The 15,973-nt window shown below is 42.7% G+C and overlaps 1 protein-coding gene across 2 annotated transcripts in view; it reads right to left on the reverse strand.

Annotated features, from left to right (window-relative positions):
* Positions 1-15,749, reverse strand: part of NUP210 (nucleoporin 210) — a 67,991-nt gene extending 52,242 nt beyond the window's left edge. For both annotated transcript variants that reach the window (XM_074914266.1, XM_074914265.1), the window contains exons 1-4: positions 15,552-15,749; positions 5,970-6,106; positions 5,081-5,212; positions 497-593 (exon numbers count right to left, since the gene is read on the reverse strand). In XM_074914266.1, the coding sequence (XP_074770367.1) occupies positions 497-593; positions 5,081-5,212; positions 5,970-6,106; positions 15,552-15,712 (527 nt within the window). In that variant the 5' untranslated portion in view covers positions 15,713-15,749. The remainder of the gene's footprint in view (positions 1-496; positions 594-5,080; positions 5,213-5,969; positions 6,107-15,551) is intronic.
* Positions 15,750-15,973: the final 224 nt, after the last annotated feature.

Consider the following 15,973-nt stretch of genomic DNA (forward strand, 5'->3'; position numbering starts at 1 on the left):
TTCACCTAGCCTTATGAGCTGTGTCTAGCTAACAAGCAGCTACTTGGTCCACTCCAAAAAAGCTTTCAAAAATGCTATTTCAAAACCTGAACTAAGTGTTGATCAAAATGTTCAGAGAGGTCCTTTCTGAAACGGAAGAGGACTTTTTTCCCCTTAAAAAAAAACCCCCTATTAAAAAGAAGGTCTCTGCTGAAATCCCGAGATATATATTTGCTTTACATAAGATGTTTCAGAAAGATCAACAAAAGCATCTATTTATTTCTAGTTGTTGCATTAGAGCTACCTGGGCTGTTCATTAACACTACTGGTTGTTAAATTAAACAGGGTGAGAGTGTCCAGTCTGTTGAGTAGCCACTTAAAAAAAAATTCCTGAAACAATTGACCCATAAGCATCATCTCAGGCATCAGTTTAGTAAACTGCTAGATGTTGGGAAATATTTATATACATCAAACTTAATGGACACAAGACTTTCAAGGACAAATTAAATGAACTTACCGTAACGCATTGTGGGAGTCTGAGAAGCCATCAGCCTCTGTATCTTTTACTATTGTCCAGTCAAAGACTAACCCTGCCAATGTGCTGAAAGTGTTTCCTATAAATCAATCAATCAGATTAAAACAAAAGTAAGTAACAAGCACAGTCTTCCTGGAACACAAACTGACCTCTTCCCCTAGGAAATTTCCCTATCTTATCCCTAAAAGAAGCACTGTAGGTATTTAGTTAAAAATCACAATCTACCTTGCTTTACTGACTTCAGCAAATTTAAGATGTTTATGTTAACTGGCTTTTCTGTTCAGATTTTGCAACACCATATCCCACTTCATGTTTTTCACAAAGCCCACCAGATAGGTGCAGGTGTCACCACCACCTATCCTCCACGTGTCAGCCCCTAAGATACCCTCGGCACCCAGCACCTCCTTTCCCCTTTGACTACAACAGCCTTACTACTTCTTAGATATTAACAGGACTTCATAAAAACCTGCTAAACAACCTTTCATTTTGAAGCACAGGGATCTGAGATATCATTTGAGTAGCCTGAGTTCACAGCACTGATGAACTGCACTTTCACCATATTGTTTTGGTTTTGAGCACAACCATGATTTACCCATAACAGGAATACGTCCCCACTCAAAGAACTCAAACTGAGCACCTTCTTTCTAGAAACCGTGAAAACACTAGAACATGAGAAATTGTAAATGACAGAAAGGAACAAAAAGAAAAAGAAAGGAATAAAAAGAGTGAAAAAAAAGATTTATCATGATTACATTTAAGTGTAAGGAGCTGCTAATCTGAAAGATGTTAGAATCTTCAAGATGAGTCTTGCTCTGAACTGCAGTGTCCACCGGCACAAATAAACACGGAACTGAAATCCCAGTATTTGCTATATTTTAAAATATATTTTCATTTGTGTTACTCCCTTTAACATTAATATCTATATTAATAAAGTAAGAATCAAAGCAAATTTATTATTGAATTTTTATGCTTAAAGGTATCTGACATTTTTAAGCCACAGAAATATTAAGACAAGTTAACACAACGCACAGCCTTAAGTTGTTTCTCCCATTTCTATACAAGTTACTACAGATAGTTCCAAATCCCAAATAAGTAGGATTTTAAACACAAAACTCTAAACACACAAGACAATTAAAATTGATTGAGACTGGATTATTTAACATGCACTCAAGTCTAACTTTCTTTAATGATGCATGCTTTAGCTTTGCAAAGATGAATTACACTCTTTTGTTTTGCTCCAGCTGACAATCCCAAGGCCAGTGGAGAAAGGCGCAGCGTGGCACCATGGAGAGGCTACGCCCGGCCACAGCCAGTGCCTCAGCGAACTGGTAGCAAAAGCACAAAACTATTCTTACAGCCTCTGAACCACCCTGAGGCCTGGATGTTCTGGCTCCTGTTGGGGTCCCTCACTACAAAGGCAAAGTCAGGTTATCAAAGACAAACTATCACAGGCATTCCCCAGACGATGCAGGGTCTCACTCGTTCCAAGACGGGATCAGCTATCTCGGCAGCACGAAGGGCAGCATCTCTCTCCAGGTTAAGCCTACCAGAGGCAGCCCCCAGGGCAGCAGACAGGTAATACAGCGCTTGTCATGAACTGCATAACGTCTCTGTGCCTCCCTGCAGGATCATGAAGCTGTCACCGGAGCTGCAGACAGGTGTCCTGGCCAGCTGTAACATTACCTGCCCAGGCTCCGCGCGGGTGGCAACGCAGGCAGCGACTCGTGCTCCTGCTCCACAGCCGTCACCCGGCCCAGAGCTGCTCCGCTGGGATGCTTCAGCGGAAAGGCAGCAAAACTGGCAAGGCTGGAGCAAACCCCAGCTACCATGGAGACCTGTCTTGCTGCGCTCTGCTCCATCACTGAGGCAGGAAGCCAGTGTTCCTTGCACACTCATAGCCAAAGAAATGCAAACTCACATCTTTAGGTCTTTCTCTTACTTAACTTCCCTCTAGTTAAGCCATAATAAAATAACTTGAGCAAAGTTCAAAAGATAAAAGACAACAATATATATACCATGACTTTTTTTTCCCCTTCTATATTCTATACTTAATTTAGCCAAAGATCCCCATGATCATCTTCCTCTCTAGTTTTAGTAATCTTTGAAAAGTAGTATTTGGGGATTGAGTTTGTATTTAGAGTGGCTTATTAAAAAGATGTACAAAAAGCAATCTGAATGATGTAACTGATTAAAAAATACAGCTTATGAAAATAATAACCAGACAGTATGGAAAGGAACATGGAAAGAAAATATTCCTGAAGATATCTTGATACTCACAGGAGTAGAATAATCAACATTAATGAATGGTCTGACCCACACCAGATGCAATGATCTGGCAATGTAAGATGCAATAATGACTATCAGCCCCAAACAAATCACACTTGGTACATCCCTAGGGCCTACTTAACAACTTTACATACCAGGGAAAAAGCTACAACAGCTGATACAACGCATCTAATCTCTCTCACAGAGACTGCAGTGACAGGCTTGGCAGCTGTTCTTTGTGCAAGTTTTCAGCAAACCTAAGCAGATTTTTTCCAAATATTCATTAAACAGGATAATTATTTTATATTGATTTTTTCACCTTCTGAATTCTATAAGAAAAGTGTGCAAAAATCCCTTATTCAATTCTCTGACTTTTCCTGAACAATTATGTCCTTCAATAAACTCGCCACTGCTCTTGAATTCTTTTTTTTTTAAAGCATGCCAAGAAAGACCACCACAAGTTCAATTTGTCCAAAGGTCTCCTAAGGGTGGATCCCAAAGTTATTTGGGTCAAAAGGAACTCATTTTCAAAGCTAAGTGTATCCTGATCCCCTAAACTTAGATTGCAAAGTTTAGTCCTACAGCTTCTAATCAACACCCTGTTTCAGTGATGCCGATTAAAACATTCTTCATAGGTTCTGAACCACTGCTCCTGTTCAGACTCTACCTTAGGTGACTTCCAAGGAAAATTTGTCCATTGAGAATGCTTGAGAGTTTGCAGAAATGCCAAGTCAAGAATATGGTACTATGAATACTACAAGAAAACAAAATTACCTTTCATTATTAAGATATTTCCATACATAACCTGGCATTCATGGTTTACAAATAAACAAATGTAGGATGGGCTCACTAACTACCAAATAAACAATTCAACCTTTTAGAGATGCTTTATGTGTCATTTCCTTTCAGCCAAGTAGTTGTCCTAAAAATCACTTGGTTTGTGTGAATGTTGATATGTGCATAAAAAAATCAGTTGTTGAAACCAGAGCATGAAATTTTTACCAGCATCATGGTTCTTTTTCTGATGCTACAAACAGTATGAAAAGAAGTTTTCTGCTCCTATTAAATAATTATGCATTCAGTCCAAATGCACTGACTTTTATAAGCCTAAATGGTACCTCCCAAAAGTGAGCGTTTCTGTAATAATTTTAAGGGATATTAATCCAAGCAATAAGTGGCTGGTCTTCAACATCATCAAACCATAGAATGGTTTGTGTTGGAAGGGACCTTAAAGATCACCTAGTCCCACCCCCTGCCATGGGCAGGGACACCTTCCACCTGCCCAGGTTGCCCAAAGCCCCGTCCAACCTGGCCTTGAACCTTCCAGGGAGGGGGCAGCCACAGCTGCTCTGGGCAACCTGTGCCAGGGCCTCACCGCCTCACAGGGAAGAATTTCTTCTGCCCTCTCTCAGTTTAAACCCATTACCGCTCATCCTATCCCTACACCCCTGATCAAGAGTCCCTCCCACCTTTCCTGTAGACCCCTTTAGGTACTCGAAGGCCTCTATACAATCTCCCTGGAGCCTTCTCCTCTCCAGCTGAATCCCCCCAACTCTCTCAGCCTGTCCTCACAGGGGGGTGCTCCTGCCCCCTGAGCATCTTTGTGGCCTCCTCTGGCCCCACTCAAGCAGATCCGTGTCCTTCTGATGTTGGTGCCCCCAGAGCTGGACACAGCCCTGCAGGGGGGTCTCATGAAAGCAGAGTAGAGGGGCAGAATCCCCTCCCTGACCTGCTGCCCACACTGCTCTTGATACACCTCTGAATATCCTGTTGGATGCTTGATTGGACCCAGATAAAACGTCCTTTTGCAAAATTCTTTAGACTATCTCAGCTCAAAAGAAGAAAAAAAAGAACAGACTACTTCACATTCCTGTGCAGCCTTGCTCAGCCTAGTTAAACCCTGGTGGGTCATTTCAATGGGACAAGTCTTGGGACTTTTTCCATTACATTCTTACACCTGACCTGGATGTACAATTGCGAAGAGCTGACACTTTGATTTTAATTATTTTCTGTTTTTTAAAAATACCCTTAGCACTACAGTTAAGTTTCCTGGAACAATAAGGATAAATGGCAAGCAAATGTTGTTGGAAATCAAGCAGTGTTTGATCTTCCTATTCAGATGGTATCTAGATTTTACACTTTAACAAAAACAATGTTACTCAACCTATTATCCAGATAACTCCATTTAAATTACTCAGCTTGGCTGCTAACGTTCAACCGTGTCACAAATAAAACCAGTGCACAGATCAGACAATTAAGGGTTTTGATATGTATTTTACCGCCTACTTGTATATCTCTTACCTTCAGAATCCAAAGCCTGAATTTTTAGCTCCAGTGGTGAATCTTCAAGATAGAGTTCTCTTGTTGTGGACACAATTTGAATGTCATGAATTATATCAACTATAGCATCACAACGAAGCACTTGTCCAGTCTCTTGAAGAATCATCAGAAAGAACACATGAAATCAGCAACACCGGACATGCTCATCAAAGCACCAACACAAAATGCACCTCAGATTTAGCTAATGACACAAGACACTGAAGGAACTGAAACTAGGTCATGACCTTGACTAACAAAGTCTTGGTCAAGTGGTGACTGTGGTTAAGCAAGCAAGAAAAGCAGTTCCCTTCCTCACTGAACTTTACATTAAATCTTAAAAACTTGTGATTTTCATCTACACAAACAGTTCAGACATTTTCTCTGAGTACATATTAAGAGCTTCTGCAATGCAGCTGTCAGACATGGCTCATGTCCTAGACGATGACTGTTACCCACAGACAGACCTATATAATTCTTCATTTAGTGATGCAAGACCATCTGATTTTGCCTGTCATTATAAAAACTAAATAGGTATATTGTATGACAGACACAAAGGCAATTTTCAAGGGCAAAATCCACATCTGAATTTGTGCTACATAAAAAGGATTACTAAAAATTATTTTCAGCCAACACCCCCCCCCCCTTTTTTTAAAGAATTACCCATTTTCCTGGATGTATCATTAATATCATTAACATTTATTTGAGGCCTTTAACAAAAATTATTAAAAACCATGCCCATGAAAAGTTTAAAATGACTACGCATATGAATGGAAATGTCTTGGTTTGTGCACTTTTAATTCTCTACTTGTTTCCTGAGGATGCCAGGATGCCCATAAGCAAGTAGTGGCGTGCTTACGAAAGTTAAACTTACTTATGTCTTCAGCAAAGATGATACTTGTCAGACGTGTGGGCTGGGAGGACCGTGCCTGGACAACAGCTCTCTGTGAACACTGGCGCTCATCCTGATCGGCCAGCTCTATGCTCGCTACTTCCGGCCTGGTGGAGGACCTACAAGATTACGTGGTTGCATGAGCAGGATTTAAGTTACTGCTAGACAGAAATCAAAGGTCTGGTTTAAAAGCCACCAAAATAATTTACATAAGACATGCTACAAGGTCAGGACTCAACTTTTGTAAGAGCTGGATTGCAACAGCTCCTCAAGGACTTCAGCAAAAGCGAGTGCAGGCTGAGGAAAGGTGAAAGCACGGACCAGAGCCCACCAGAGACCAGGCAGACAAGCACAGCATTCCCTCTACCACAGCATGGACACTGCTGAATGCAATTCAGTCACTTCAGAGCTATACTCACCTACTTAAGGAAGTTACAAAGCTTTTGGCCTGACTATTTATTAGCTTAGAGACATGGAACAAGCAAAAACACCTACAGAATACTGACGTAGAAAGTAAAATAATTTTAGCTAAAGCTCCATTCACCACTTGTAGTTGCATTTTTCAACAAGTCTGAAACCAAATTCTGAAAAAAATGGAAGTCTTCCCTGATGACAGAACATCACAATTACCTGTTTGCTATAGCAGAGTCTCTGAACAAGTAAGAAACAACATATTTCAATCAAGAAACTAAAAAAATTGATTTAGTCTGTTTAGCTGAAAACTGTTTAAAACATGCAAAATCACATAATCATCTTTGGTGAAATGTAAGCCTACATGGAATTTAGACCTAAATTGCTGCATCTTACTTCCTGCTCTGACTTGTATGGCTTTTCTAAAGTCAACTGCTTCAGAAATGAGCTTGTGGGAAGCTCATGATGGACGTGGAAGCCAGTTCTCATTTCCTGTGTGCCAAAAATATCAAGATGAAGAAAAAAAAAAGTTTTAAAGTCACTACAAACCAAGTCTCTTGAAATTAAATTTCAGATACCAGCAATAGACATCTGAAGACTGAATGTAGAGTGCTCAAAGCAATAAAAATATTGAAGCAGGCCATACTTCTTGCACATAGTTAAAGAGCCTCACCCCTCCGAACTGGGATGAGCTGCTGACTAACAGGTTTGGAAAACTGGGTCGTGGCTGCTCTACAAGACTGCTCACTCATGCTACACACCTGCAGGAGTTACTGCAGAGTAGGCAGAAAGGCAGCCTGCTTGGACTCCAACTCAGAGCCCAGCACCCTGCCTAAGCTGCTAATGGATTAAGCACCTGAAACAGGCATAGCTGTTTGCTCAAGGATCCCGAAGCAAAGCTCTTTCACAGGGATCCAATGAAAGAAGGCACTGATGACAAAGCTGTTCAGCAACTGCTTCTCCCAGATGATGACAGCAGTTCTGATTAAATCACTGCATTATCTGTACTAGATCCCCACCTGGCAAAAAATGGTGAAGCTGGATTGATTTAGACTTTTCTTCTGAAGGATGTTCAAACACGCTTGCCTGTAATCTATGGGGAAAGCCTTCTAACTCAGCAAGGAGCTGGGGGAAAGTTTCAATCAAACAGTAATACCATGCATACTATTCTCCCCAGATGTAGATTTTACCTGCTTTTATTACTGGAAGAACCAACCAATCCAAAATAGTGAAGAACAAAATTTCCTGTTCACTAAAATTGTATTAATTTCAAAAAATAACATAACACAAGATGTCTAGCTGTCTTTGAGTTAGCGGTTGCAGTCCAGCTCAGCACGGACCAGTCTGGCTGTAATCACTGGAATAAAACTCCAAATACTGTTTTCAACCTTAAGTAGTAAAAAAGCACAATTCTGAAGACAAATCCAGTCGTGCAAGACACCAAAATCCCTTTGGTTCAAAGCAGTCAGTAAGACAGCAAACACTGCATTTCTCACAGAAACTTCACATGAAACAAAAATACATTTGTGTCAGCTCTCTGGTTCCCTACGTGGGGGTCTGGATTTCATCACATTACACTGTCCAAACAATGAGGCCCCAAAAGCTTGCATTCTGAAGGCACAAAACCCCAGTCAGAACGTTTTGAATTGTGCATGCTAATGGCAGCGTACAGGTCATTAGACACCGCATAGCAGTATGGTAGCTGTGTCCTGGGCAAAATTCCTTAGTTCAATGCATTATTAATTCATAATATTGGCGTGCTCCCAACTGTTTTGCTTACACAGACTAGTTGTAAAGGATTTTGAAACAACAGTAACAACTGCTAACCCAGAAATTCCAGGGTATTTTACCTGATCAAAGAAAAAACAACCCACAGCAGTATTCAATGGACAATTTAAACACCAATTAGAAGCTTAGGCCTGAAAATTGTTATATTCCAGATACCTAAGCAAAGTACACAAATGAGAGCATACTTTTTTATACTAGGGTTTATAATATAATATGATTAATTTTCTATATTAGTAGTACAATTTACTTCACTATACAGCGATTAATTAAGAGTGAAGAATTAGTTATTTTCCTGTCACTCTGTCCCTGCTTTGGTAACCATGGAAGAGTTTTCCAGCATCTAAGAAGTTTCTTTAAAGAATGTTAGTATTCACAACCAGTAAGGCTTTTCCTGTATTTGGCTGTTTTTTTTAGCTGAGCATGCGGCAGGCATCTTTAAATAAGCATTACATGTACAGAATTTATTTTTATTATTTAGCTCTTTACACTACTTAATATTTTCTGCCATTAGATTTTTTCTTATTAATTTGAGGTTTTTGCATTCTTACAGTCTGAAATTGATTATGTTTACAACACAACGGGGGTTTCACTGTGTTTTGTATTTGTTCTTTTAATATACAGTTAGGTATTACAATCGTAACCACTACAGTTTGTACTAACAGCAGTACTGTAAAACTAAATCTAATTACAAGATATTTTTCAGACTAGAAAAACGAAGTAACAAAGACAAACTAAAAGTTTGCATAAATTTCAGCTGTAAACTTACATACACTCCATAATTATGAAGGAACTTTTAAGTCTTTACAGCTGAAGGCCAGTTAACTCTTAGTTGTCAATGGAGTAAGGAACCTGAGATTACATAGTATTTGGCCTCTAACAGTAGTTTAAAATAGGAGGTAAGAATATCAGGTGAATTTCTTACTTTTTTTTTTAAACGCAAGCACATTCTTAGTTTTATTACCAATAGGATGTCTGCTATTTTAGGCAATTATCTGAACTGGGAAGGTGAAACAGCCTTTCTGAGGCTTGGTTTACTATTAAATTATATTAAAAACCAATCTGCATAACTATTGCTTTTTGCACCATAACATATGACATTCTTAATGGCCTCTCAGTATCACTGGGCAATAGCAAAAGCATATTCTGTTTACAGCTACGTGCAGTTCAGGGTCAAGTACAGAAAGGATAAGGCACTCATCGAACAGGCTGTGCACTACGGTGGCATTACCCTGCTGTAATACACACGGGGATCGCTGCTGTGTCCTAGATGGACATGAAAAAGACACTCTTGCTTTAAGATGACATCAAAGACTGCAATTTATATCACCTCTCAACTACAGCAGATCTTCAGCAGCACGTCATTGTGTGATATTGAGACCTAGGCTTGTCAGAGGTCAAAATTAGATCCTGGGAAGCAAGCAATGGGAAGCATTTCTGGCACTAGCTCTCCATCCCATACCAGCGTCTAGAAGAAGGAGCAAGGCAGGGGAGGAAGCACTGGAAAGAAGAGTAAGGAGGTGAGGAAAAAGAATTCACAAGAGTCCCAATATTTATCTCCCTCAGAATAAAATCCTACTTGTTCAGGAATTAACGCCACTCACAATAAAGACAGCCAGTCCTCCTGCTGATTTCCATTTCATTGATGATTTTTGGCCCCCTCCTGGACACAAAGCTGTGTGCCAAGATTGTATCTACAGGTCTACTCAAACCTGTGCCTGCATTTTTTTTTCAACTGATTGTTCTGTAATAAATATCACATGGAAATATTTCAAGGATTATATTTAATTTATTTATCAGCTGGTTTAAACATCAGGCAAGTATTACTCTTTCCCTCACTCTAGCAATACCCTGTTGATTCTTATTGCCTCAGCATTTTACATTTTTTTGTTAGCTCTTCAGACTAAACTCAACTGACTAAATTAGCAAATATCAACCTTTGCAGAGATGCACCATGCCTATCAGTTGATCTAACCTTTTATAATTTCTATCGGGCACGCAGGCAGATATATAGGCAGAGGGAAACTGGCTAGTAAAGGTTTTCAAGAGTTTGGTAAGACTGGATTGACTGATACATTAGGTACCTTATTTCCAGTCACTCTTGGGACTAACACTGTTGTCTCTCTTCTCATTTTTGTATGTCAAGAGCCAGAACAGCATCCAGGCAGCTGTAGTTGTATGATAAACAGATTCCCAGAGAACCAAGGATATGGGAATGGAAACGTTCCAAAGGAAACGGGGAGCCTGGCAGAGCTCCCTCAACTCTTCAGGATTTTTAACACAGTGGCATATTATCTCTCTATTGTTCACTCAGTCCTCTCCTAGGAGATTTCTTATTGTACTGGGAAAACAAATAGCAGCAAAAAAATCCTATATACAGTTCTGCTTTAAAAGCAAATGGAAACATCACACAGTGCAGAATGAGACAAGAATGAAGCGTTTGCCCATGGGATTTTACAATAGTGATCAGCTGGCATGCCCATTAACCTCAGAGGAAGCAGATGACAGTGATAACTGTTCTCAAAAATCCAACCCAGAAACCCTACTGTAACTTGGATATTTTGTCAAATCAGCTGGTGGCCCAAAGCATTTTACCATAAGGGCTTATCTCTGTAACTTTTCTAGCTGCATGAAGAAAAATAGCATGCCACACTAGTGACAGTCAACTTCCAACTAGGAGAATGCAATAAATAAAGGTTGGTCTACACAAGTTATTCTGAAATGAGCTCAGCCTGATTTCAAGTTAGAAAATTAACAAATTTTCTAACAAAAAAGGGAGTTTACTTCCAAAACGCCTATGTCACATTTTGCATTATTTCAAATTATCTACTCTGTTAAACCTCCTCTCGTGCAGACACAAAGCTTCAATTAATAAAGTCAGACCCACACCCAAAGAGAGCAACAGTCTTAAAACATTTCAGCGGTGTTCAGCAATGAAAGCTGCCCAAAATCAACAGCAGTCCCTACTCTTTCTGTCCTCCTTCCCAGGCAAGTTACGCTCAGATTCAGAAAAAGTTTTTTCAACAGTAAACCTGCACTGCAGGTTGACACATCAGCTAAGAGGAAAAACGTGACTGTTTCTTCTGCCTTCTCAACTCTGGCAAAACAGCTATGCCAGACTCACACTACCCGCTCTGGTTTGAAGCCAACATACTCAGGTAACACAGACCTGAGGCACAGCAGCACAGCCCATCTCACTTTACCAAAAAGGATATCTCAGCCCAATTCTGAGCTCGTTCTGGTATCAACAAGAGCTTGAAGCCACGGTGGGAAAGCACACGCTGCAAAGCAGCCAGCCTACCCCGCAGTGAGCAGTGCAGGCACCTCCGGGAGAGGGTGAACATTTTACTAGCTGCTATAATGGCCTTATAGGCAGAACCAAAGAAGGGGTAAGGACAGCAGGAGATAACAATCATTATTTAAGATGTAATTTCATAATATGGAAATTAACAATCAGTATCTCACACAGAACATTTTTCAGTGAGAGTCAAAGACAGAATTTTTGTACACTCGTAGTAAAACAGGTAATCCACAAAACAACAACAAAACCACCAGATTATCAGAGATAAGATTGTCAATCTTACAGCAAAGTAACAGACCCTGATAAGCAACACCCTATTTAATATATATTTTTAAAACACGTAAGCCACCACATGTATCCCATGGAGTGATAAAACCAATTTACAAACCAGTATCAGAAACATGACAAGAGAAGGAGCTAGAAAATAAGCCTTGCCAGCCAGCTACTACAACTGCAGCAGGGTGTATAGGGCTTGGGCTCTCTGGCACTACCTGTGCATGGCGCAGCTCAAACCCACTCAGCCACTGACTGGTCTCCCACTCCTGCTCCTCTCCCTATGGCAATTAGCGTTATGTAACCTCCTCAGTGAGGGCTTCAGCAGCACAGACAAACCCTTTTATTTAATGTGGCAATAAATGCTCCTTCATTATATTCACAATAAATATTGTACAGGGCCATTATTACCTTTGAACAGTTTTCTACAGCTGTAACGTTTCCATAGCAAAACCTCTGACTTGAATGGTCAATGGTTCAGTCAGTTGTATTTCTCAAAACTAACTCTGAAGCTTAAGCTTTCCACCAGTTCTCACCATTTATTGCAATTCTACAAGATATGAAACAACACTACAGACATGGAAACATATTTATAGACTACAGATAATTTCTACTATAAATACCTTGCGCCATGCTGTATACCTTGGGGGAAAATGGTTTTCTGTTTTGTGTGTTCCCCCCTCCCCTCCAAAATGTTATTACGGTAAGGCAGATTTCAAGGAGAGAATTCTGCTTCTGATGCTTTCATTCTTCTAGGTGTAATTTCTGGATTAAGGTAATTAAAAGATAAATACAGATGTAATTTAAATGCTAAATATATCCATGCAGACTGTGTTTTATCCCTGAAGATAGTACCATGTACAATATTTACAGATGGGAACACTGCATGCTTTGAAAACAAAGCTTTCACCAAAAAATAATTTTTTAACATGAAGGCAACCCAAACTCCAGAAGGCACGAGCATCTTGAAAATCAGTAAATACTTTAAACCCATGCTTGTAATTTTGTCATTGCTCCCAATCTGCTGGGATGATGATAAAATTTGACCTTTTCCCTTTGAATCATTGGAATTTTCAGACACCATTACAATCACTTTGAAAATCTCCTGCTTTCGGAGGTAAACTTGAAGCCCCAAAGGGAAACTGGAAAGAAATAAGGTCACAACATGCCATAGACTGACTTTTCATGAAATTGTAATTCTGAATGTTTGACATGAGTAATGCAGTCCTTCAAATACTCAAAGGACGTCTTTTGAAGACAGATGCTGCTGTAAGACGAGAGCAGCTTTCACACACTACCTCCAACCTCTCAATCACCAGTATTACACAACCTCAATCCCCTCTCCAGACACAAAGGGCCTCAATCGTATCATCTCCATTCCAAATCCCTGCTTTCCTGCATGCAAACCCACCCATCATTTTATAAATTCTGGGTGAGGAACAGTCACTACTTCTGAAGTCATTACATTTGATACTTCCTACCTTCTTCAGTTTAATGGCCTCCTTCCAGTAATCACTATTACAGACAGTTTTAGCGGAAAAGTACAGGAAACCTGTCAGCAAGTAGCTGTGGAGTTGCCTGCCCCTCCAAAGTACACTTCTTTCTAATACCCTACAGTTCGAGGCCTACAGGGGCAGGGATGTACAGGGAGAGAGCCGCAGATGCAATCTAGCAAATGTGCTCTGAGCACCACGATGAGCATTACTGCTTCTGCTCAGTCACACACAAAGACACAGCTACTGCTTCCTTCTGATGCTTCTGTAAGCACACGTTGAGCTTTACCACCCACATCCTGCCAGTCCCTGCAAAGCAGAAGTGAATACACGTTTACAACCCCGGTACAAAAAATGACAACACGCTCTGTATGAAGTTGGTACAGTTTCCTTAATTCTCAACCAAAATTAATCTCTGAAGGGCAGACATAGGAAGAGGATAGAAAAGCATGTTGAAGCCTATCTGCATGAAGGATTCGATCCATGGCTGGCAACTGGCACCAATATAACATGCTCTGAAGTGCCTACAAATCACCCTCATTAGAAAAACACAAATCTGGTATTTCCCTGGACTACAATCTTCTATCCTTTCATCCGTAGATTTCTGTGAGATTTGCAAAAGTCTACAAACTTCTGACAGTTGGACAGCACTTGGCACATGCAGGAGTGGCTGCAGCATCACCTAGCAGTTCGCTGGCAAAACAGGAAAGACAGTCTACACCTCCTGGATTTTACTAGTGCTTTGATGAGTTTGGTCTTTAGCTTCATACAGTATACTTTACCACATAAACCAAATCCTTTTAAAGACTCAGTTGCCTTTAAAGATTAGAGTAAGGAAAAAGAAAAAAAAAAACATACTTGAGAGATTTTCACTAAAATAGCCCAAATAAAAATTAAATTACACAATCACAAGCAGTTCCTCTAGTAATTTCACTTCTGCCAACTTTAGGAGAAACTCTGATTACTGTTCTTGCATGCTAACACCCTCAAGTGTGCAAGTTGTCACAGATCAAAGGCTTGTAACCATCCCCAGAATGAGAAGCGTAGGACCATCAGTCAAATAAACCGGTATAGAAAAAAACACAGCCCTGTGAGATGTATTTCAGTAACTGTCAGCCACAAAACAACAACTGAAAACTGCTACATGCATCCATCTGGCACATATGGAAGTATCACCCTAAACATATCTTGACTGCCACTTTTATTTCAGGTGGGTACCTCCTGCTCATTACTGATCCAAATTACAATTCTGGTATGTTAAAGGATGGGGATTTGGTAACACTTGTTTAACATGAAGTTCACAACCTCGTGTTAACAGAAACAACAGTTTCTAAATCTGCGCACACTGTGGTATTTGCCTTTAGCCCCCAAAGCTCAACGCAAGCCAGACCTGCCTCCTGGGAGCTCACAGGCCTCCCCCCTGCGTGAGACGGGAGGGGGCTGCCAGCCCGGAGTTTATCCCACACGCTCAGCACTAAGGCCTCCAAAAGAAAACCAGGAAAGATATAATCTTTTAAAAACTTGACTTGATCTTCCACAGGCGACAGGCTCAGGGTGTTGCCTAAGCTTACAGCAGCACCGAGAGGCTCTCGCCTCGGCTAGGTGTGCGACTCGATCCCTCCTTCTCCACATCCACACCCCAAACTCCAAGCCGCCGGTCCTCCACTGCTGACCCCAGCGAGGGAAGCGCTGCTTCTACACCAGCGGCATGAGCGTGAGCCCTGGGTGCTGCCCCCACACGTGGGGCAGGGGGCCAAGCACGTGTGGGGTGGCACAGCGGGCCTGGGGCTGCCGGGTGAGCACACGGGGCGTGTGGAGGCCGGGCACGCACGCGTGGAGTAGGGGGGAGGCAGGGTGGGCACGCGTGGGGCGGCAGGGTGGGCACACGTGGGGTGCGAGGCGCATGCGGGGCGCCCAGCCATGGCGGGAAGCCTCCCCACAGGAGGATCTTCCCCTCAGGGCCTCGGCCTCCCGCCAGAGCCCCCCTCCAGCGGGTTTCATCCCTACTGTAGAAAAAACACCAGCGATGGGTTGTACAGCCCAGCCTTTCTCCTCAGCGATTATCTCCGTCTGTGCTCCCACACCGCTGGGCCACTCCGATAAACACCCCAAGTAACGTGAAACCGGCAAGGGGAGGCCTGCCTGCTGGCTCCCCCGGGAGAGCGGCCCCGCGGGGCAGCGATCAGACCCCGCCGCGTCGCGCTTTCCCGCCGCGGGCTGAGGAAACGCCGCAGGTGCATCCGGGCGGCGGCGGCGGGAGGGGAGAAGCGGCGGACAAAGGGCGGCGGCACCTGCACTCACCATCGGTAGCAACCCTCGCTGGCCTCCAGCGTGAAGTTGACGCGGGTGCCGCGGGTGAAGGGTAGCAGCACCTTGGGGATGTTGAGCCTGGAAGAGGCGGTGAGGTGGAGGGAAAAGAGGAGGAGGAGAAAAGACAGCGTCCGAGGCGCGGGGGGAGCCATGCTCCGCGACGGGCGGCCACCGCCGGTGGGGGCGGGCAAGGGCGGTTGTGCGCCGCGGGCGGAGGGACGTTAGCGGGGGGGCAGGGCGCCCCGCGGGGCGGAGGGGGCGAGGAGAGGGGCCGGGCCTGAACGGGGCAGGCCCGGCCCCTCTCCTCGTCCCCGGGGCCGCGCTGCCCCGCTCGGGCCCGGCCCCTCTCCTCGTCCCCGGGGCCGCGCTGCCCCGCTCGGGCCCGGCCCCTCTCCTCGCCCCCGGGGCCGCGC

This window comes from Athene noctua, chromosome 10, assembly GCF_965140245.1.
Source record: "Athene noctua chromosome 10, bAthNoc1.hap1.1, whole genome shotgun sequence".
In the NCBI taxonomy this organism is placed as follows: Eukaryota; Metazoa; Chordata; class Aves; order Strigiformes; family Strigidae; genus Athene; species Athene noctua.